The 24,467-nt window shown below is 43.0% G+C and overlaps 1 protein-coding gene across 3 annotated transcripts in view; it reads left to right on the top strand.

The window, feature by feature from the left end:
* BAZ1A (bromodomain adjacent to zinc finger domain 1A) overlaps positions 1-20,366 on the top strand; it is a 116,270-nt gene extending 95,904 nt beyond the window's left edge. For all 3 annotated transcript variants that reach the window (XM_048852312.2, XM_048852310.2, XM_048852309.2), the window contains 4 exons: positions 523-1,010; positions 15,184-15,329; positions 18,743-18,830; positions 19,370-20,366. In XM_048852312.2, coding sequence (XP_048708269.1) covers positions 523-1,010; positions 15,184-15,329; positions 18,743-18,830; positions 19,370-19,560 — 913 coding nt within the window. In that variant the 3' untranslated portion in view covers positions 19,561-20,366. The remainder of the gene's footprint in view (positions 1-522; positions 1,011-15,183; positions 15,330-18,742; positions 18,831-19,369) is intronic.
* Positions 20,367-24,467: the final 4,101 nt, after the last annotated feature.

Here is a 24,467-nt window from a genome sequence, read left to right as displayed (position 1 = left end):
TTGAAAGAACATACACTTCCATGGGACCATCAACTGCCAAATAGTGTCTCTTGGATCTCCCTTCTCTAATCTTGATCTTGCCTTGTGAGGGCATTTTGGCAGACCCAAGGACTGGACAGGACTTTGTTAGAATCTGTCATCTCTGCAGCTTATTTATGTGGAGATGAGATTCCTGTGTATTACTAGCAAACTGTTTCCTCAAGAAACAAGGAGCCAGTTTAAAGAATAGAACCCAGGGGTCTCTCCAGACAGCACATTTCTAAATATTAAGCTGTTGGGCTGACTAGGCTTTCACAATCTCTTTACTCCATGCTGCACAGAGCATTTGATTTTAGAGAACTCCACAGAGCAATATTTAAGAATGCTAGTTGGATGCCAGCTTCAGTGGAAGCCAGTTTTCTGTCTTGTTAAACAGAAATTAGGTACTGAATTAGAACCCTTGAGGAGAAGAGGGGAGTAGGAGTTTAGAATAGTTAGAAGTAGCGATTTGTACAATACTGCTATGTACTTACATTTTTACAGCCCATCAAAACAAGGAAGACCACAAGTCAAACTTCCATTAAAAATGAGAGCAGCTAAACTCAACAACCCCTTTTCAAGTCGGAGCAGCCAGCGTCAGGCCAGTGGAAGATATGCTTCTCGGAGTCAGCAGAATACACCTAAGCAAACTGAAACTTCGTCCAGAGTTACTGGAAGGGGGATAAGAAAGATAAAGTCAGCCCCTCCATCAGTAAGAAAACCTTCTTTAAGACTGCACAGCCGTACTACTCGTCAGAGTCAAGGCTCATTACAAGCAGACGTATTTGTGGAATTACTCAGTCCTCGAAGACGACGTAGAGGAAAGAAGACTGCTGATAGTACATCAGAGAACAGTCCTTCTCTTGGCTTCAGAATTGTTGCCACCACAGACTCACGTGAACGACTTAGAAGATCTCCTCCAGTTTCTACACAGAAGTTTCCTCTTCAGGATAGTGAATCTAAGAGAAGAGGCAGGAAACGACAATCCACAGGTTAGAAAAGCTTTGCTAGGAAAAAGTTAAAGCTACTCCTTAGATGGTGGAGAGGGGGAAGGTTAGGGTTTTTAGGTACTTATTGACAAATGATTATATGGAAAAATTCTTACAATCTACAAGTCGGTTCCATTGAAAATTAACCTGTTGCCACTGCACATTTCTGTCACTAATCCTTCAGTACTGTGAATTAACCTGTCAAACTGAGTGATCAGATCCACGGCACAAGTGTTAATTTAGTGTTTTCACTTAATGTGGGGGGCTTTCTAGTTAGTGAACTGGAAGTGATGATAGACTGACCATGAGTGTACTCCATATGTAACTGCTTAAAAAAAAAAAAGGCAAATACTAAATCTTTAAATATAGCAAATCCTAATAATAACTATCAAGTAAACCATGGAGGACACAGAAATAATGGGACAATGAAATTAGGAATATGGGTAACTAACAAAGAGATTCAGCCTAGAAAAATGTAAGCTGATAACCTTTGGAGAGATGATCCAAAACACTCAATGAGACAAATATTTGGAAATCCACAATGCCACAAAAAGACCTTATATGTGACAAAAGACTGCAAATTAGCAAGAGTGGCAGTAAAAAATGTGAATGTTTTGTGTGGCATTTTGTACCATTTCAGACCTTCACCATTAGGTGTCTCTGCTTATCCTGTAGCCAATACTCTGCTAGTCCTTCCCGATCAGAAAGCAGAGTAACTGTTCTCTGAATTAGTTGTATTTGTAGGATGGAAAAATGGTAGTTCAGACTGTAAGAGAGGACTCTGCTATAACCGTGTAGTAGATAGATGCTCTATTTAATCCTTTATGTATGAGCTGTTGTTTTGGGGTTTTTTTAACTGTTTTCTTGGTTATACACATTTTTAAAAAGTATATTTTTATATTGAGCTTCCTAGATTCCTCCTCTTTTATCCTAATGTGCCTGACGTGATCTTCATTAGGTCACTACTGACTTTGTACTGTATTTCAGCAAGGCTGTAGCACAGTTCAGATATGTGGCCTTGATATACATATGGGACTGAACCAAACTGAGAATTGTGTTTGGGGGGCTATTTTATTGAAACTGGGTCTCCCAAAATGAAAGCTGCTGGTCATACTGTCAGGGTATGACCTTGAGCAGATCAGTAGTGATTACAATAAGGCTCTGGGACTGAGGGTGAAAGTGGTATTCTCATCAATCCTGTCGGTTGAGGATAGGGGTTTGGGCAGGGATAGATATATCCTGGAGATGAGTGCCTGGCTGTACAGATGCTGATGACAGGAGGGCTTTGACTTCCTTGACCATGGTGGGATGCTGTTAGGGTCCACAGCAGTCCTCCTTCCCCAATCTCTTCCCCTGATGAAGGGGAAGAGTATCTTGAGGTGCTTACTAACATAGTAAGGAGGGCTTTAAACTAAGTTAAAAGGAGGCAGGGTGACAAAACCCTACAGGTAAGTATGAAAGGTGATCTTGACAGAGGGCTGGAAGTTTTGGGGGTGGGGAATGGAAAATTACAATAGGTTCACAGGTTTAACGAGGGAAAACAATGGGGGGAATCTCAACATCTTGTATGTAAGTATACAATGCAAGAAGTATGGGGAATAAACAGGAAGAACTGGAAGTCTTCATACATAAGCAAAATCATGATGTAACATGCATCACAGAGACTTGGTGGGATAAATCTCATGACTGGAATATTAGTATAGAGCAGAGGTTCTCAAACTTGGGGGCAATATGTATTCTGTATGTGAGAAGCTTTAGGGGAAAAAAATTTTAATGCACACAATTTACCCACAGCAATGAATAACTAGCAAAGCTTATTCCTCCAGACATATCAGGTCCTCAGATGGTACTGTGCATTCGACTTTAGATCAGTGATCCCCAAACTTTGTAGGGTCATGCCCCCCCTCTTACCCCTGTCTACACCCTCCCCCCAGGGCCAGGAATGGCGCCGCGGTCCAGAGCCACTGCCAGGCCACAGTCAGGGGGCCGAGGCTGGGAGCAGAGTCTGGTGTGGGACCACAGCTGGGGACAGGGCTGGAGCAGAGCTGGCAGTGGAGCAGGGCTGGGTGGCACTCCCTCCCCACCCCCCATGGGGGTTGGCCCAGGCTCCGCTGCACCACCCTCCGACCCTGAACATTCCCTCATGCCTCCCTAGGGGGGTGTGCCCCACGGTTTGCGGACCAACTGTGCTCTAGATGGTGCTGTGCATTTTGATGGATTTCTGTTCAGCTTCCATAGCATTATATTAAGTCGTTGCCATCTGTACATTAATCCATTTAATTGTAAACATCAATCACAATTGCAGTTTTGCTTTTGCTCTTATTAAAATGAATTGTTTCCTTGATGGTTTTAATATTTAGTAAGAGTTGCATGTTGTGGGGGGGGTTTATACATACTTGTGTGGCGCAGGGGCATAAACTACTAGAGATACAAAGAAGGAGGGCGCATTCAAATAAGTTTGAGAACCATTGACCTAGACAACATCATATTAAATCTACTCCTGACAAGAAGCCCAAACATCTGACTTGTGAAAACCTTTCTTCCCAACATCCACTAGCCTTCATTTCAGAATAGCAAACCATCAAGTGCTGTTGGCTAAGTATGACTCTCTCATTCGGAATTCACAGACTCGCAGCAGAACAGAGCTCATTTCCAGGCTCTGAGTGAAGAGGGTAAGTTGGTGGCCAGAACTGCCCTTCTGTATCCAGCGGTTGGTGCAGCAGACAGGCCACTGTGATGCACCATAAGTAAGGCTATGAGTCTGTCATGGATTTGTGATTTTTTTTTTTTTTTTTTGGATGACTTCTGCAACTTCAGCCGTGCACAGTGGGATAAGCCCTGGGTGGCAGGGCTTGGGCTTCTGCGAATTACTGTTGATTGACTGCTACCTGTCCATGACTTTTACTAAAAATAATTGTGACAAAAACTTAACCTAAAGAGGTTTCAGAGTAACAGTTATGTTAGTCTGTATTCGCAAAAAGAAAAGGAGTACTTGTGGCACCTTAGAGACTAACCAAATAAATTGGTTTGGTTAGTCTCTAAGGTGCCACAAGTACTCCTTTTCTTTTAATCTAAACAGTGAGTCATGGTTGCATGCTTCGGAGTTTCCCATGGAGGTCCAAAACATGGTGAAGGACTTACCTTTTTGATGATGCCCATTTTTTTCAATGAAAAGACAGATGAGTCCTTTCATACTTCCTTTTGGGGGGCAGGAGTCCTTTAAAGTATCTCAAGCAGCCTTACAAACCTAGATTGGCATTTCAGTTGTGGCCTTGTCTCTTACAAGGAGGGCACAAAGAAATACAGAAGTCTTGTTTCCCTGAACCTCCCATCCCCCACTAAGATATTTTTGATGGGAGCTCGAGAAATGTAAACCATTTATGATGCCACCACTGCCCTATCCCCAAATACTTTTCAGTGGTCATTTAACACTCTGTTTCCACAACTGAACTGCTATAACAGTCAAGTGGATATTAGATATCTTCCATTACAGCAATAAAATTGAGTTTGTCCCTACCTCCTCCAAAGTCCCCATCCCTGTCCCTCTTTAGGGACCATTCTCATAAGGGGATTCTCAGGCAAGAGGAATGGAATCTCTCCTCCAGCAAGATGCAATAGAGCTTCAACACGAATGGACAAGTTTTTACTCTATGTAGTTTCTAAAAAATGGGAGGTTGGAGACCGGTCTTCAGTCTGTTATCTCAACTGCTTTATTCGCAAACTGAGATTTTACATCGCCACTCTGGCATAAATAATCCCATCCCTGGAAAATGATGTGGTTTGCAGCTGTTGATGTGAAGGATACTTTCTTTTATGTAGATATTCACCCCCACCCACAGGCATTTTCTCAGATTCATGGTGGGCTCCGACCACTTGCAATACACTGTGCTCCCAGTTAGCCTCACTGCTGCCCCCTGGGACCTTTACTAAGGTCGTTCTGGCAGTAGCAGTGCATTTCTGGTGAAGCCATTCCATCTTTTTCTTCTATCGACAGTTGGCTTCTCGTTCCCAAGGTGCCTCAGGAAGCCTAGAAGTCAACCTCATCAATGCCTCAACTACTCTCTTCCCTTGGAGTCAATGTGAACTTAGAAAAGTCTGTCCTTATGATGCGGACTATATTTTAATACTTCAGTCATGGCAAGAGCTTATCTATCAAGGGACAGGTTTTGCACCATGAGCAACCTAATAGATCAGGTTATATGCAATCCTCAAGCTCCAGTCAGAACTCGTCTTTCCATCCTGGGGTACATGGCTTCATGTGCTTGTTATCTCTGTCACACTGTCTGGAGTGGCTTATGACATAGGGCCTGCCTCAGGGCAGACTGTCAGAAAACAGGGTAGACACCCCAAACTGGTGATGTGTTCTATAATTAATTCACCAAGCCAATGACAAACATGAACCTTACCATGGAGTCACAGATAGTTGTTCTTCGAGTGCTTGCTCGTGTTGATTTCATTGTAGGTGTTGCGTGCACCCAAGTGCGCGGCTGTCAGAGACTTTTGCTTTAGCGGTACCCGGAGAGCTGGCTGTGGCGCCCTCTGAAGTGCTGTGCTCGTGGCGTGGTATATCAGGCGCCAGTGCCTCTCAGTTCTTTCTTACCACCCATGGTGGTCAGTTGGACCGCCTCTGTTCCTTGCTTCGCAAGCGCTCAGCGGTTTCTCATCTAGTTTAGCCTTGTGCTTTACTTGTAAATAGTTTTAATCGTTGTTAGTTAAGTACCCATTAATTGTTTAGTTAGTGTCCCAGTGGGGGTTTTTCCCCCCAATGAGCATGCCCCCCCCCCCGGTCGTCCAATCATCCTCATCCTCCCCGGACAAGGTGGTCACGGGGCCTACTGGAAGATTTTCGTGAGCATCAGGCACTGCTCTGCAGGGTGACAACTCACTTGGGCCTCAAGGCGGAGGAGATGCAGGAACAGATGGACACATTACTTAATGTGCTCCGTGTCCGCCCCAGTCTGGGTCACGCTTCTGGTACACAAAGGGGTCTTGAACATTGTCAAAGTCATCTGGCAAACCTTGTTCTCCATCCCACCCACCTCAAAAAGGGCGGAAAAGAAGTACTTCATTACCACAAAAGGGTTCGAGTACTTATACACTCATCCACCAACGGGGTCGTTGGTCATGTCCGTGGCTAACCAACGGGACAAATATGGGCCTACCAGTTCTACTCCTAAGAACAAAGAGGCCAAGAGACTGGATTTGTTCGGCTGAAAGATTTATTCTACTGCCAGCGTCCAGTTTCGGGTGGCAAACCACTAAGCCCTCCTGGGCTGCTACAATTTTAACTTGTGGGACTCTCCTCAAGTTTTAAGGACTCCATGTCCTAGGAGGCGGCCCAGGAGTTCACAAGCCTGGTGGATGAAGGGACCGCAGCACCTGGTCCTTTCTCCAGATGGCCTGGGATGCGGCCAGTTCAGCTGCCTGAGTGGTTGCTTTGGCGGTGGTTATGCGGCACAGTTCCTTGCTCCAGACCGCTGGCCTGTCCCAAGAGATGTGGGTCTCGATCCAGGACCTTCCGTTAGACTACATCTGCCTAGTTTCCAACCAAACGGATGCACATCTGCATGGCCTAAAGGACACAAGGGCAACCCTCCACTTCCTGGGGATGCACATCCCTCAGACGTCCAGGCAGCTGTTCTGGCCTCTTCTGCCACCTAGGCAGTGGCAGCCTCAGCAGGGGCCTATGAGAAAAAGGGACACCAGGTTTAGCTGCTGCTGCTCTTTGTCGTCCTGATCTCCTGCACAGCCTGGCCTGGTGAAACACCACGGGGTCCAAAAGCGCTCATTTGAGGGCGTGCTCAGGAGTGACGCACCAACCAACTGCCCGGATCCTTCCCGCCCCTTCCTAAGCCACCTCTTCCCTTACCACTCGGCCTGGTTGTGGGTTACCTCGGACTGTTGGGTCCTGGACATAGTGACTCGGGGCTACACTCTGCAATTTTTGGCTGCCCCTCCTTCGCACTCTGCCTCTTCCCCCGTCCCTCTTTAGGGACCCTTCTCACAAGCAACTCCTCGTTCAGGAGGTCAAGAACCTCCTATGGGGGGCTGTGGAGGAGGTTCCTTGGGATATGCAAGGAAGAGGATTCTACTCCTGCTACTTCCTAAGCCCAAAGGCAAAAGGGGGGCTCAGACCCATCCTGGACCTGTGGGGCCTCAACAAGTCTCTCACGAAGTTGAAGTTCCACATGGTATCCCTGGCCTCCATCATCCCTTCCCTGGATCCAGGGCACTGGTACGCCATTCTTGACTTAGACTTAGTAAGCGTCTTTTATCTTCCTTGGGCACAGACATTTCCTGCGTTTCATAGTACCATGTTTATGGCGCTGCCCTTTGGCTTGTTCTTGGGCCCTAGGGTGTTCACGAAATGTGCGGCGGCTTACCTGAGGCATTGAGGGATCCAGATCTTCCTGTATCTTGACAATTGGCTCATCAAGGGCAGGTCCAGAGGAGCCTTGTTCTGGTGCGCTCCACCTGCAGCGATCTGGGTTTCCTAATAAACACAGAAAAATCCACATTAACACCGGTTTAACGTATAGAATTCATCAGAGCGGTTCTCAACTCCATGCGGGCCAGGGCCTTCCCGCCAAAAGTGTGTTTTCAAGTCATGTCAGTCTTGATTGCCCGCAAACAGAGCCAACCGCCTACCGTGACCCACACGTGCCTGCGACTGATTGGCCACATGCACCTACGTGGTAAGCCACACCCAGCTGCATCTGAGGCCCCTGCAAGCGTGGCTGTCCTCAGTCTACGTTCCCAGCAGGCGCCCCCGGACCGAGTGGTCACGGTGCTGAGCCACGTCCTCTGGTCTCTGGATTGGTGGTGCAATCCCAGGTCGGTGCTGCAGGAAGTCTATTTCGCGACCCTCTGCATGGATTCTGCATGTGAGTCACCTACAATGGAATCAACATGAGCAAGCACTCGAAGAAAAAACAGTTAACCACCTTTTGGTAACTGTTGTTCTTCGAGATGTGGTGTTCGTGTTCATTCCATTACCCACCCTCCTGCCTCTCTGTCAGAGTTGTCTGCAAGAAGGAACCGAGAGGGCACACTGCGCCATGAGCACGGCACTCCAGAGGGCACAATAGACGGCCCTACGGGTACCGTTAAAAGTCTCCGTTGGTGCGCAAGCACACCTACAATGGAATGGACATGAACACCACATCTCGAAGAACAACAGTTACAAAAGGGTGGGTAACCATTTTTTCCCTTAGACTCTCCAGTCTATCTTGCCATCCAGACAAACTGGACTTTGTGATAAAATGATTACTTATACCAAAAATCACATCAGATCTATGTTGCTTCCAGTCCCAAGAGACCAATCACTTACCCCAGATCAGTTGGAACACTACATCTTTCACTAAAGACAAAGCTGGCCGCCAATTCTATAGTAAAATAACAAGACTTCTTAACTAAGAAAAGGAAGTGAGAGTTATTGGGAGGTTAAAGCAGGTAAAATATATGCACAAGGAGTCATAGTTTGTAATCCCAAATGGTGGCAATATGTAATAAATTGCTAGTTTCCCAAAAGTCTTCTCAGAATACCCAGATTGTCTTTGGGGCTCTTTTTCTTCTGGGGCACTTCTCTGTAAAAGTCCAAATAGTCCAGAGACACAGGATCTTTCCTTGAATCTTTACTTATAGCTTCTTCACACAGAAAACAAGCTGAGAGTGTTACTACCTATGTGGGCTCTTCCTTTGACGGAGAGCGAGGAATCCATTTTGGTCCTTTGACCTTCAGTCATCACACACACAGACCACTTACTTTGAAATGAGCACTTTTCATTTACATTCTACAAGGCTCCTTTCTCATTTGATAGGTTACTTAGTTGCAGGGGTATACACAATGTAAATGTTTGCTACTACATTATAATAGGACACAAATAAGTGAAAACAATGCAAGTAACATCCCACTAGTTTTCATGAACTTTAAATATCAAATACATTCTTATACATTTATCACTTTGATCTATACGAATACACAAGTGAATTGGCCTGGGGCTGTGGCATGAGCTGGCACCTGGTCTGCCACAGTCACAATCCCATTTGTCACACTCTACCTATATGGCCTTCAGGCGTGGCCCCAGACAGTTATTCACTAACCAAACACAGCATGAATACCATGGTAACCATTCTTTCCAAATTAACATCTTCCCTGATATGGTGGAAGGATCCTGTCAAGGTTCCTCCCCCACTCTGAACTCTAGGGTACAGATGTGGGGACCTGCATGAAAAACCTCCTAAGCTTATCTTTACCAGCTTAGGTCAAAACTTCCCCAAGGTACAAAATATTCCACCCGTTGTCCTTGGATTGGCCGCTACCACCACCAAACTAATACTGGTTACTGGGGAAGAGCTGTTTGGACGCGTCTTTCCCCCCAAAATACTTCCCAAAACCTTGCACCCCACTTCCTGGACAAGGTTTGGTAAAAAGCCTCACCAATTTGCCTAGGTGACTACAGACCCAGACCCTTGGATCTTAAGAACAATGAACAATCCTCCCAACACTTGCACCCCCCCTTTCCTGGGAAATGTTGGATAAAAAGCCTCACCAATTTGCATAGAAATCCTTGGATCTGAGAACAATGAAAAAGCATTCAGTTTTCTTACAAGAAGACTTTTAATAAAAATAGAAGTAAATAGAAATAAAGAAATCCCCCTGTAAAATCAGGATGGTAGATATCTTACAGGGTAATTAGATTCAAAAACATAGAGAACCCCTCTAGGCAAAACCTTAAGTTACAAAAAAGATACACAGACAGAAATAGTTATTCTATTCAGCACAATTCTTTTCTCAGCCATTTAAAGAAATCATAATCTAACACATACCTAGCTAGATTACTTACTAAAAGTTCTAAGACTCCATTCCTGGTCTATCCCCGGCAGAAAACAGTATATAGACAGACACACAGACCCTTTGTTTCTCTCCCTCCTCCCAGCTTTTGAAAGTATCTTGTCTCCTCATTGGTCATTTTGGTCAGGTGCCAGCGAGGTTACCTTTAGCTTCTTAACCCTTTACAGGTGAGAGGAGCTTTCCCCTGGCCAGGAGGATTTCAAAGGGGTTTACCCTTCCCTTTATATTTATGACAGATCCCTATCAGGTATGTATGGGCATCCCCTTCCTACCATCCTTGCCAGACAAGGTGATCATTTATAGACACCTCTCTCTAGCTGGAGAGCCCACAGGGACAACCACATTGTGCAGGGCAATTGGACATCTTGAGAACCAGGATGCACATGAACATTCTGGAATGCCAGGCAGCCTGAGAAGCTTGCAAGATTTTTCTCCAACTCCTCCAGTCCCATCATTTTCTGATAATGTCAGACATGACAACTGTCTTTTACATCAACAAACGGGGGGTGGGTGGGAGGGGCAAGATCAGTTCCCCTGTGTATAGATGCAGTCACCCTGTGGAACTGGTTTATCAGGAATTAAATCACCCAGCTGGCAGCTTATCTTCTAGGAACTCAGAATGGGTTGACAGACACCCTCAGCAGGCATTTTGCCATCAATTGTGAGTGGGAATTTCATGATTCAGCCGTAAATAGCATCTTCATTCAGTGGAAGACCAGCAACTGGGATCTATTCACCTCCCAAACAAGAAATGCAAAATATACTTGGAGCTCTAGGACTATGCTCTAAGGGTGATGCTCTTTTTCTCAACTGGTCAGATCATCTGAGCTATGCCTTTCCCCCCTCGCTGCTCCTACCTCCGTTCTTACAGAAAATTCATCAGAATAGGGCACAAGTCATCCTCATTGCCCCCCAACTGACCCAGCAGTTTTGATTCCCAAATCTCTGACTGTTATCTTGTTCTCCGATGACCATCTAGTCCTTTTGTGATCTCTTGGCCCAGGAGACGGATAGGATCAAGCATCTCAACCCTTATGTTTTTTACCTTTATGGCTTGGTTTTTGGCATATTAGTGGTTTGAAGATGTATAAATGATCCTTAACAGTAGAAAGGACTCCACTAGAAAATGCTGTTCAGCCAAGTGGAAGCGTTTTTCCATCTGGGCACTGAAGAAACATGTATCTCTTGAGTCAGCAGATATTCCCCTCCTTTTGGACTATCTTCTTTCTCTCACCACAGCTGAGCTTTCCCTTAAGTTCTATTCGAGTCTACCTGGTAGCAATCAGTGCATGCTATCTACCCTCTGGTGGTTATTCAGTTTTCACTCTCCGACTACCAAATTCTTAAAAAGCTTAATTACAAGTTTCCCACCAGTAAGGAAATCTACTCCACGCTGGGACTAAAATCTTGTACTTGCAGTACTCATTAAGCCTCCCTTAGAACCATTAGTTTCTGTGTCTCACTTAGCCATAAGAAATTCAACTGCCATTGATATCACCTCAGCCAGAAGCATGGGTGAGCTGGGAGCTCTAATGGCAGATGTGCCATACAGTATATTCCATAAGGACAAAGTCTCTTTATGACTCTCTAAAATTCACCCCCAAAGTAGTTCTGGCGTTTCACAAGAAATGATAAAGACTTACCTGTGTCCCCACTCTCTCCCTGAAATATGTGTCTGGAGAGGAGACTTCACTCCCTTACCATATGATGCACTCTTGCCTTCTACCTGCAAAGGACAAAACCAATTAGAAAATCACGTAGATTGTTTTGTTTGTTTCTCTCTACAGCAGAATGAATCTGAGATTAAGTGGTTCTCGGCCTGTGGGCCATTTGCAATCCAATCAGCACAGCGTTGCAGCCCATGTGACATCCTCAGGGCCATATAGGTAGTATTGGATGTGGCCCACATAACACTGTAGCCCACAATGGTAAACAGGTTGAGAACCACTGGGTTAAGCTATATCCTCTTAAGTGGATCTTGGGTTGTATCCTGCTTTGCTACCAGCTGCTGCATCTTCCTCCTCCTCATGGGTTGAGGGCTCATTCTGCAAGAGCACAAGCAAATTCAATGGCATCACTTCAGGAAGTACCTATTTCTTTACATTTGCAGAACAGCTATGTGGAGTTCCATACATATGTTTGCACATCATTATGTTCTAGTGCAGAACTCTGCTGATTCATTCTTTGGGACAGTGGTTCTCCAAACAGCTCTGCCATTTGTCCCCCCCTACCCTCCTACTTAAGTACTGCTTGTCAGCCACCCATAGTGGAATACACGTAGGGACCAGGTCTCAAAGAAGAAACTGTTACTTATAGTAACTGGAGGTTTTGTGATTCCTATCCATATTCCACTACTCACCCTCCCTCCTTCCGCTCTTCTTTGGATCTCTACTGGATTTATGGTAGAGAAGGAACTGGAGAGGCAGTCAGTCCACTCTGCCATTTATGCCTTTGGTTGAAAGCACCAGGAAAGCAAGGGCACTTGTGTGGCCCAATGGATGCAGTGTACAAGAATTCGACTCCAGATACAGCAGAGGGGAAGGAGAGTGCATACTGGAATATAGATAGGGACCACATGTCTCTAAGAACCCCCAGTTACTGTAAGTAACCTTTTGTCCTTTGAGACCTGGTACCTATGTATATTCCACTCTGGAGTGAAAGCAGCAGAATAAGGACAATGGACTTAAAAAAAAGCAGACTTTAACCAATTCTGAGAACTGGTAGGTATGGTCCCATAGGAAGACAATCTAAGGGAAAAGGGAGTTCATGAGAGCTGGCAGTTTCTTAGACAATATTAAAGACACAACATCAAACTATCCCCATGCAAAAGAAAGATAAGAAGAATAGTAAGAGGCCAGTATGGCTTCATGAAGAGCTCTTCAATGACCTGAAACTGAAAAATGCATCCTATAAAACTTGGAAACGTGGACAAATTCCTAAGGAATACAAAATAATACAAGTATGTAGGGACAAAATCAGAAAGGGTAAGGCACAAAATGAGTTACATCTAGCAAGGAACATAAAAGGCAATAAGAATTGGTTCAATAAATAAGTCATGAGCAAGAAAAAGACAAGAGTGTGGAGGTCCTCTACATAGTGGGCAAACAGAGCTAATAATGGCCAACACCAAGAACACTGAGGTGTTAAATGCCTATTTTGCGTCAGTCGTCTTTTTAAAAAAAAAAAAAAAAAAAATTGTTGTGGCCTGATGCTTAACACAATTTAATATTAACAACAAGGGAGAAGGAACACAAGCCAGAACAAGGAAGGAGCAGGCTACATAATATTTATTCAAGTCATCAGGGCCTGATGGAGTTTACCCTAGGTTACTTAATGAACTAGTTGGAACCATTTGCAGTTTCTTTGAGAACTCGTGGATGAGAGCTGAGGTCCCAGAGGACTTGAAAAGGGCCAAGACAGTATTTATGTTTTTAAAAGGGTGAACACAGAGGGAAGTTATAGACTAGTCAGCCTAATTTTGATACCTGGAAAAATACTGGAACAAATTATTAAACAATCAGATTGTAAGCATGTAGAGGATAATAGGTGATCAGAAATAGCCAGCATGGATTTGTGAAGAACAAGTCATGTCAAAACCCAATTTCCTTATTTGACGGGGTTACTGGCCTCCTGGATAGGGGACTCAGGGACAAGCAGTAGATATGACTTGTATTGATTTTAGTAAAGATTTTGACACAGTCCCGACATGTCATTCTCATAACTAATTAATTAGAGAAATGTGGTCTAGATGAAATTACTTTAAGGGAGGTGCACAACTGGTTGAAAGAGCTACTCTTTATATACAGTGCCAATAGTTCACTGTCAAACTGGGAAGATGTATCTAGTGGAGTCCCACAGGGGTCAGTTCTATTTTCACTGACTTGGATAATGGAATGGAGAGCATGCTTATAAAATTTAGAGATGACACCAAACTGGGAGGTATTTCAAGTGCTTGGAGGACAGGATTAGAATTCAAAGCGACCCTGACAAATTGGAAAACTGGTGTGAAATCAACAAGATGAAATTCAATAAAGACAAGTACTGCACTTAGGAAAGAAAAATCAATGTACAACTACAAAATGGAGACTGGGCTAGGCAGTAGTACTGCTGAATAGGATCTGGGGAGTAATAGTGAATCACTAATTGAATGGTGATGCTGCTGTGTTTTAGGGGGTGGGGGGAAGGCCAATATCAGTCTCGGGTGTATTAACGGGAGTATCATACATAAGATATGGGATGTTATTGTTCCACTCTACTCAGCATTGGTGAGGCCTCAGCTGTACAAGTTTGGTGCCAGGCTTTAGGAAAGATGTGGACAAAGTGGGAGAGTCCAGAGGAGAGCAACATAAAATGATAAAAGATTCAGAAAACCTGACCTATGAGGAAAGATTTTTAAAAGTTGGATATATTTAGTCTTGAGAAAAGAAGACTGAAGGGGAACAGAAGGCTTTAAATATGTTAAGGGCTGTTACAAAGAGGAGGGTGCACATTTGTTCTCCATATCCACTGAAGGTAGGACAAGTAATGGGTTTAATCTGCAGCAAGGGAGATTTAGGTTAGATATTAAGAAATCCTTAGTTAAGTACTGGAATTCGGTTCCCAGGGAGGTCGTAGACTCCCCATCATTGGAGGTTTTTAAGGATGGGTGAGACAAACACCTGTCAGGGATGGTGCAGATGTAACTGGTCCTAACTCAGCGTAGGGGTGCACTAAATGATGTCTCAAGGTTCCTTCCAGCCTTACATTTCTATGATTTGACATTGATAATTAAGGTTCTGTAAACAAACTATGATATTTAGCTGTAAATTGACACATAAATTGACTCCAAAAGTGAGTGAGTAGTGTGAGAAAGAGAACCCAAATGCTTCCATCTATTATTGCCCATATGAGCCACACATCCAAAGAAGTGAAGCAGAGCCCCATCTGCTTTCTTTATACTCTGGAAGGAGAAATTAAGCAGTAAAATCCATAGAGTTCCTGCCTCCTTGTCTGCCAAATTTAGCTTTTCAAATCTACCCCACTTGCTGTGAATAAGGCCCACAGGATTGGGTAGCTGGGCAAAATAAAGCTTAGCAGAAGTGCTACTAGTACACCTGCATTTAAAACACTACAGGGGTGGGGTCGGGAGAAGTCTTCCACCCCTTTGCTGAACGGACCAGACTGCAAGAGAGCCCTATCTGATCTTCTACCTTCCCATCCCCTACATCCCATTAGCTCTTGTTGGCATGTTACACATCCAGTGTTTTCATGTTTTATTAAATACTTAATATTGGTGTGCCATTTTCTTTCTTTTTGTCAGTAGTTTTGTGATCTATTTTTCAGATTCATCTCCTCACACCTCATTGAACAGGAGGAGTTCGGGTCGTCAGGGTGGAGTCCATGAACTGTCAGCTTTTGAACAACTTGTTGTGGAACTGGTACGACATGATGACAGCTGGCCTTTCATGAAACTGGTTTCCAAAGTCCAGGTAACTGGGGTGGATGTATATTGTGGCAACATTTTGGTATGATGTTTATTATCAGATTCTGATTCACTGAATAGCCCTAGAAGGGAATACCACTGAGTAAGATTCAGAGAACTCTTGCTATGTAACTTGAGTCTTTGATGTCAGGAACTGAGATTTCCCAATTTGACAAGTTACTGTGAAAGTCCTAATATACCTGTATTGGCAGGTAGGCGTGCGTGGCTGTAAATCTCCAAGAGTGGCCATGCCTCTTCGCTGTCACGCACCTGGAACGGCACTCTGCATAAGAGGGAAATTGACTGTCTCTAGGGCTCAAACCCACAGGTGGGGTGGAACAGTGAACAGTCAGGGGCCCAGGCCCTTAGGCAGGGTGAGGCACCCAACAGTCTAGAGCTCCAACCCTCAAGCAGGGTACAGCAGGTAAGAGTCTAGGAGCCTGGGGCTGGCAAGAGGTGAGTGCTCTACACAGTCTAGGGGGCTAGCTCAGCGGAAAGTAGACTCACACTGGCCTTCTGGCCGAAAGTGCGGATGCTGTCACCCCAGGGTTGGGATGGCAGCGGGTAGGGAAATGCAGGTCCACCCGACTCCACTGTGTCCCAGCCCAGGGCCCTAACAGTAGAAGAGTGGTCTGCCACTGGGTCAGTGGGGATCCGCCCGCAACATGCTGACCTTGTATCAGGCCAGCACTCTACCAGACGGTTGTCTAATTTCCCTGGGCTACTTCCTACTCTTCCCAGGTTTGGTACCTTGGCGAGGTGAGTGGGTTTCCTCAGGGTACACCACCACTGGCAAACCCAGCAGCGCCTCACCGTTGGTCAGGTCAGGCCCCTCTGGTAGCTCAGGCAAGTCCTCAAGGTAGCTGAAGTCTTCTGCGGGCTCCTGCATCAGCAGTGAGGAGAATACATCCGTCGTCTTTGGCAGCTGCTGCCCAGCTGACCTACAGGGCCGGCTTTTTATACTTTCTGTTCCTCTCCTGCCCCTCTGCTTCCGGCATGGTGAGCATGGTCTTCCTGGTTCCGCCCACCAATCTCAGAGGGCAGCCACACTTTTTTGCTACAATCTGGTCCTGAGGGTTTTAAGACCTGAAATAATTCAATAAGAAAATGTCCAAGTGTAGCAAAGTTTTTGAAAATCTGCACTATATTGCCAAAGGTAAGACTTGACAGCTTATTAAAAAGTCAACTGAACTAGAATTGTCACTGGATTTTGCTTCCTGATGTGATTTGAGTGCTAAAACATTTTCAAAGCAGGGGACATTGAAACAGAACCGTGTCATAGGAGTAACTTACTGTTAACCATGCTGTCTGAATGATTGTGCAGTAGAGTGACAATTAGCTCAGGAATTTCATTCCCATTAGTTTCTGAATACAGAAGAATGGGAGGGGTATACTAGCATCACAGAATGCCTGTTCTCATCAATCACATTGAAGCTGCTCCCTGTGCATGGGGGTTGCTCTGGTATGACTAGATCTGAAACTTCTGTTCATTTCTGACCAACTTTTTACACAAAAACTTGAGACTTGAAACTGACAAGAACAGGAATTATTAGGCAGCTGGAAGGAATGATAAGATTAAAGTGGGGAAAAAATCTCTATCTTCATAGAGAAGGGGGTTGACGTGGACATTATAACAGTCTACACACATGAATGAAGGGTATAAACATCAAAGAGAGAGGAGTTACTTAGATCAGGAACAAGTAGAGAGGGCCATATCTTGGAGTAATGGGATTAAAATAAAATCTCTGGCTGAATTTGAGGAAAAACTTCCAATTGGGGAGCTGTATTAATCTTGACCTTCAGAAGAAAGTGGTAGGAGCTCCATTGCAGATACATGCAAACTAGATTAAGCAAAGCACTAGAAAACAAGTCCCTTTTATGATTTGAAAAAGAAAAATCCACTGCTGATTACACTTTTAATTCTGTCGTGCCAGAACAGAGGAATTTAATTACTTGCTGCCTGTCAGTGTGCTGACCCGTATTTACAAATCCTGGATGTACTTAATGATCACTCTTTGTAAATGCCAAGGAATGGATGATTTTTACCTTCTTCACTGCTGATCCCTCCTGCAAATTCGCTAGCAAGTTGCACCCCAAGATGTATGTTCAGAAGAGAGCCCATAGCCAAATTATATCTGGCTTAAAATATATATGTATGTTTCTGGGTTTTCTTGTCAACCAAATTTGGGATTCAAATTGTCCCACAAACAAGACAGCATTTAAAAATGTCTTCTAGTCTGATTTGGGGGTGGACCTTGGAATGTGTGCTTGCACAGAATTCAAGGTTTGTGAGCCAAATGATCAGTGTCTGGGTTTAAGAATCCTCCTTCCTTTCGCTTTAATCATGTATGCATCTCTTATTTTGACTAACTCTGAGTGATTGACTGAGCAGCTGCTCTCTCATAGACTGTATGCAGATACCAGACAATCCCAGTGGTTCTCAAACTTTTGTACTGGTGACCTCTTTCATACAGCAAGCCTCTGAGAGCAACTCCCCCTTATAAATTAAAAACACTTTCAAATATATTTAACACAGTTATAAATGCTGGAGGCAAAGCGGGGATTAGAGTGGAGGCTGACAGCTTGTGAGCCCCCATGTAATACCCTTGCAACCCCCTGGTCTATCCTTTATGCCACATAGAAATCTGCAGTGTCTCCAACCCTTCAAACAGGCCTAACTGGCATTTCAAGGAACAAAATAGTTCACATATGTGAGGAGTAATAGAGTGAAAACAGCCATCCCTCAGCATCAAGGAGCTTGTAATGTTATAAAAGTAAGTACTACAACAAAATGAAAAGAGTCTGGAGATACCTTAGAACCATAGAAATGTAGGGCTGGAAGGGACCTCAGAAGGTCTCCAGCACTGAAGCAGGATTAAGTAGACCATCCCTGACTAGTGTTTGTCCAAGCTGCTTGTCGAATCCCCATCATTGGAGATTTTTAAAATCTCCCTTGGAAGCCGATTTCAGTATAGGATAATAGCATTGTACAATACGTAATATTACGTAATATAAATTATTTTTGCATCTTAAGTTTGAACAGCTCTAACACAAATGTAAAGCTTATAAATTAAACCACTTCTTTTTTTCTTAAATTTTTCTCCATCAGATATTTATGCTTGGGGTTCTTTGCCTAATTTCTTTAACTTCTCTGAATGCATTATTGATTCGTTTTATATTTTGTGGTCCCTTGCTTGAACAACTTTAAAATTAGGTCAAAAAATTAATAGCTGAATTTCAGTAAATTCTGGTTGTCAATAAAGGGCCCATTAAGTCTTTCTGCTGTAACAGTAGAAAGTCCAAGTAAATTTGTGACTTTCTGTGTATATTTTAACACATAATTATTATGAATTAAATACATTTATGTATATTTTTACATAATAAAATAGTAAATAAAATAAAGTGAACACTTTTTTGCAGGTACCAGACTACTACGATATTATCAAAAAACCTATTGCCTTAAATATAATCCGTGAAAAAGTGAATAAATGTGAATACAAATTAGCATGTAAGTACTGTTTACTGAAGTAATTAATCCTGTGATCTGTTCTTTACAATTAGAGGTCTTATCCCTTAAGCAGAGCTGGGATGGGAGGATTTGAAAACTGGTATTTCTTCGAAAAAGCATTCTTAGGAATGTATGAACCACTTTTTTCAGTGTAGTGATTGTGTTAGTAGTTGTACTACTAATGTAGGTGTAAGTGAAATGTAACTAACGTGAATGGTCATGGAGTTTCAATTACGTCCTCAAGCCTTAGAGATGGTACCTGTTGAATAGGGTTGTGGCACATTGATGGGATATGTCAGAAAACTTCCCTTTCCATTATTGGAGACAGAGGACTCGAACTGTAGGGTTGTTAATCTGACTCTATACATACACACTAAATTCACCCCATTTATAGGTGAAGATCTCTTTAGCAACTGTCTTTACAAAGGGCATCATCCTACTGAATTCTGTAGTGCCGTAACAGTATGCTTTACTCATACGATTATCTGTGGTGACCTGGCAAATGCACTAAACTCATTTCTTTAATTTTTATTTACCAGCTGAATTCATTGAAGACATTGAACTGATGTTTTCGAACTGCTTTGAGTACAACCCTCGTAATACAAGTGAAGCAAAAGCTGGAATTAGACTTCAGGCTTTTTTCCACGTTCAGGCTCAAAAGCTTGGACTCCCTATTGCATCTGGTAATGTGGACCACGCTGCTCCGGCTGCAAAGAAGTCACGAATTTAACCTCTTCCTTCCAAAGGATTTTTTTGAGGGAACCTTTATATTCATGAAAATGAAACATTAAATCATGCAGTCATCATATCTGTATAAAGCAATAACACCAGTTTAACCACCTTGAAGTGTGGCCTGCACTATATTCTCAATTTAATATTAAGCACTCAGGAGAATGTAGGAAAGATTACCTTTGCTACAGTTTTATTCAGTGTCTAATAACTTTGATAGATGTATTGGATACAGTACTGGTTTACAGAGGTTTTGTACATTTTTAAGACATTCATGTGTCCAAATATCTTCCAGAAATATTTTTTTCTGCGCCATATGACCTTGTTTTATCCTCTAGATTTTCTAGGAGCTGTGGTATTGCGAGGACTTTGTCAACTCAGACAAAATCTTCTACTGTAGCACAGTTGAAGAAACTGTGTAAATGTCTGAAACTCTGAGTACACCTTTTCAACACTACACATGAATGAGTACAATTGCATATCCTTTAAAGTACTGTACCAGTGCTGGCTGGAGGTATTCAGTCTGAGTTTATAAAGTAGATATTTATTTAGCATTCAAAGTAATTTGTGAATTTGTTTTGTATTTATAAAAATTTGTATGTGGGGGGGAATAAGAGTTCCTTAACTTTTTTTAATTTTTCTCCTGTTTTGTTTATTCCTCTAACTTCCTGATGATCAGTTGATAAAATAATACCCTCTCCTCTCGCTGGCAGTTCTTTTAGCAACAGGTAACTTGCAGGACTGTATTATAAGTTTCTATGTACAACTTTCTAAGTGTACAAATAAAATGATACATTTTTCAAAGTATTCTGAGCTTCTGAAGTTACTGTAGTCTGCCATCCTTACGCAGTCCATGGTCCCAGTGATTTCAAGTGGTAAGCTGCTTGTGTGAGAACAGCAAGATTTGGCTCTGATGAAAATATACCTTAATAGCATAAGAATCTTAAATTATTCTTAAATATTTCCAGCAGTCTTATCCCATCTCTTGTATACTATTCTACACCAAGTTGTTGAAGCAAATGCCTTGAAAATATAGGGAGGAACTGTAAGATACCCTAATGATCAGCTTTTTATTCTCTCAATGTAAAACTTTGTAATGTTTAGTTAGCCAAAATCTTTAAAACAGTCTTGAAATCTTTGTTTGTTAATGGTTTCATTTTTTTCTTAAGTTTGGAATTAAATATATACTTTTAAAATCGAACTGGGTTGGTGACTTTAAACACTGGCATAAACTAGGAAGGAGTTTTTAAAGCACTATTTTTCAAGCTGGGGATATACCACATGAGCCACGAATAGCATGACACAGAGAAGAGCAGTGGGTAGATCTGGAATCATGTAGTTTTTCCCTATACCATCTATACACACTGCAAATGTGCGTCTGTGGCTCCAGATAAAGCAGAGTGGAGGTTCTCTGGAAGCTGCACACACCTTCCCTCCCTGTTGTGGTGGTGGTCCTTAATGTAGCTGCAGGCACACACAGCAAATTGCCATCCCAAGTTACTTTTTCTGCTTTTGTAGTGCTTGGCTCATCTGTGGATGAATCAGTGGAAGCCAACTTCCTCCGAGAGCGGCATGTAGCCTTCTAAGGATGGGGATGGGGGAGTGACCACTTAGGGGGTGAAGAGAGAGGTCACAGAAAATCAGGGGGGGAGCAGCCCTTTCCCCAAGACCAGGGGAATCATGTTTGCCTGTCCACCCCAATCCCAACTAAACTGGTCTGTTGCAAACGTTTAGCCAAGGAAGGACTGATGCAAAAGGCATGATTGTTTTCACTTTCTCTGTGATAGAACTGGAACAGAAACAGCTTATTTAAAAGAGAAAAATAAAATTAAATAGGCATTCTACTTTAATGTCCCTGCTCTCCCTTGGCCTGGCATTGAGCTTAGCACACCTGCTGAAAGGATAAGACTCCAGCAGAAGAATTTGAAGCCTGGTTAGGAGATTAGCAAACTGAACCAATTGCTCCCAGAGAGAAACTTTAAAATATTCAACCAAGAATTTCAGTAGTTAAAAGCCCACAAGACTGTAATGGACTCAGAAGTGGATAAGTATCATCCCCATTTTGCTGCTGGGGAAACTATGGCTCAAACATGTTTTGACTGTCAGAAGTGCTGAGCATCCACACCACCACTTGAACTCAAGAGAAGTTGTGTGTGCCTAGAATCTTAGAAACCCAGATCCTGCCACGTTAACTCTCACTGAGTAAAAAGAAAAGGAGTACTAGTGGCACCTTAGAGACTAACCAATTTATTTGAGCATAAGCTTTCGTGAGCTACAGCTCACTACTTCGGATGCATTCAGTGGAAAATACAGTCACTGTATTTTCCACTGAATGCATCCGATGAAGTGAACTGTAGCTCACGAAAGCTTATGCTCAAATAAATTGGTTAGTCTCTAAGGTGCCACTATATTTTCCACTGAATGCATCCGATGAAGTGAGCTGTAGCTCACGAAAGCTTATGCTCAAATAAATTGGTTAGTCTCTAAGGTGCCACTAGTAGGCCTTTTCTTTCTGCGAATACAGACTAACTCGGCTGCTACTCTGAAACCTCTCACTGAGTAGTGCCTTGTCACTTTGCAGGGAGTCCCAATGAAGTCACTTCTGGAGTAAGGCTCTGTTCATTGTAAGGATGGCAAAATCAAGCTCTAAGTAACTTGTCTGAGGTCACAAGTAGGCAGAGTTGGAATAGAATCCAGGTAGTTGGATTCCTAGCCCTCTGTTCTATCAGTGAATTATCACCATGAATGCCTGCATGGATTTACAGTGCCCACCCTCCTTCCCCACCACTTTGGAGTCTTAAAACAGTGACAGAGTACTCAAGTATGAAGGGGGGTGGGGGAGGAGGAGACATGGTGCACGTGCAGCGGCCACAGACCCTGCTTTCCAAAGAAGTTCTGTGTTCACACACCAAGGGCAAACACATTGCCTATAGCATGGCTCCATGCAGGCAGCCATCTCAAAGTTACTAGGGAAAGTACCTACACTCTGTAAACCAAGGAGTCCCAGGCCAAAATAGCTCAGAAGTGTGTATTCAGAAATCCATTAATACACTGTCAGAATGTAATAGATACAAAACAACTGAAAATGAAGAATCTTGGAGCTAAAGTTTAAAAATGGTAGGGGTGAGTTGCACGGTGGGATAGCTACCCGTGGTGCACGGCTCCCTGCATTGATGCAAGTGTTGCTAGTAAGGATGCGCATAGTGTGGACATGTACAAATCAAATTACAGTGGTGGCTGTAGGTCAATTTAATGTAAATTAACTTAATTTTGTAATGTAGACATGCCCTCAGTCCTAATCTTATTTTTCAGTTCAAAGATGTCAGCAACAGACTACATCTTCACTGAAGTCTCAACATAAAAAGAAATTATTCCAATCAAGACTTTAAGAAGAATATTATTTTCTTATATATATATCTTTGACAACAAGGCTCCAGATTTGATAGGACTGAAAGTTATGGACCAACTAGTGGGGATATGTCCCTTCCTTTGTTTAAAGAAAGGCTAGCTCATTTCATTGATAACTGGAGAGTTATTACATTGGACAAATGGGTACTAGATCTTATAGAAAAGGGCTGCGTAATACAATTAGAAAATGTACCCCCTTTCTATTCTCTCTACCCTTCCCTTTTCAGGGAACTTTCTCACAAAAAGGTTTTTCTATCAGAAATTCAGAAACTGCTTCTCATAGGCGCTGTCGGGAAGATACTGATCTGTGGGATTAAGGGTTTTATTGAAGATACTTCCTTGTACAGAAGAAAAAATGGGAGTTTCTAGCCGATTTTAGATTTAAGAACATTGAAATAATAGGTTCATTCAGAAGTTCCAGTTTTGATTGCTAACCCTAGCTTCCATAATTCCCTTGCTTTCAGTTAAGGATTATTTCACAACTCTTGATTTCAAGGATGCATATTTCTATCTGCCCAAGTCACTGGAAGCACCTTTGTTTTGTAGTGGAACAGACATTTTCAGTACAAAGTCGTACAACATTTGGGCTTTCTAAAATGCCAAGAGTCCTTACAAAGTGCCTTTCTGTAGTAGCAGTGCATATAACAGGGTCTCTTTGTTAATTATATTTGGGCGATGGCTGCTAAAATCTTCACATGAGAATCTCCTACTTCCCATCAAGTTTATAACCTCCCTTCTTATGGACTTGGGACTGTTTCTCAACAGTCATATCTCTGCCCAAACTCCATTTAATCAGCTCTATATTGGACTCAGCAGCAGGAAGAACTTTCCTTCTGGAAGACAGAGTGATTGGTTTCAAAGATCTGATTCTGTTGATCCCCAAAAGTGATTTTATTTTTGAATCCGGGGGGGAGGTCTCATGACAGCAGTCACTTATCTACTCAATTTGTATGCCTCACAATGACATCAACGCAGCTTTGGATGTCTCAAGTTTACAAACCTACTCTGGATAGTTTTCAGATGTTTTTCACCATGCCTCAAAACATTCTAAATTTGTTGGCAGGCAGATCAAATGTTAAGTGTCTTGTTCAATCTCCCTTCAGCATCTGTCATGATAACCTCTGATCATCCAACAAAGGATGGGGACCTCACCTGGGTCATTTTATCCAGAGACCACTGGATGTCTCAACAAAAGAGCTGCTTATAAATGTTTTGGAATTATGAGCCATTTGTTTGGCTCTCTTATCTTTTCTTCCTCATATAAAGGAAAAGGGTGTTCAGGTAGTAAAGGACAATACAACTGCTACGTATTATGTCATCAAGCAAGGAGGCACTCATTCTTCCCTATTATGTGCAGAGGCAGTCAACTTATGGGATTGATACATTCTTTATAAGATCTATCCAGTAGTCCTGCATTTAGCAATGTGTTGGCAGATCATCTCAGAAGGGACAGTTGTCAGATGAAAGAGCGTTTTCTGAAGTATCAAGTGGTACATGTTT

This window comes from Caretta caretta, chromosome 6 (genome assembly GCF_965140235.1).
Source record: "Caretta caretta isolate rCarCar2 chromosome 6, rCarCar1.hap1, whole genome shotgun sequence".
NCBI classification, from domain to species: Eukaryota; Metazoa; Chordata; order Testudines; family Cheloniidae; genus Caretta; species Caretta caretta.
Note: the sequence above shows the minus strand (reverse complement) of the source record. Positions and strands in the feature narration are given on the sequence as shown.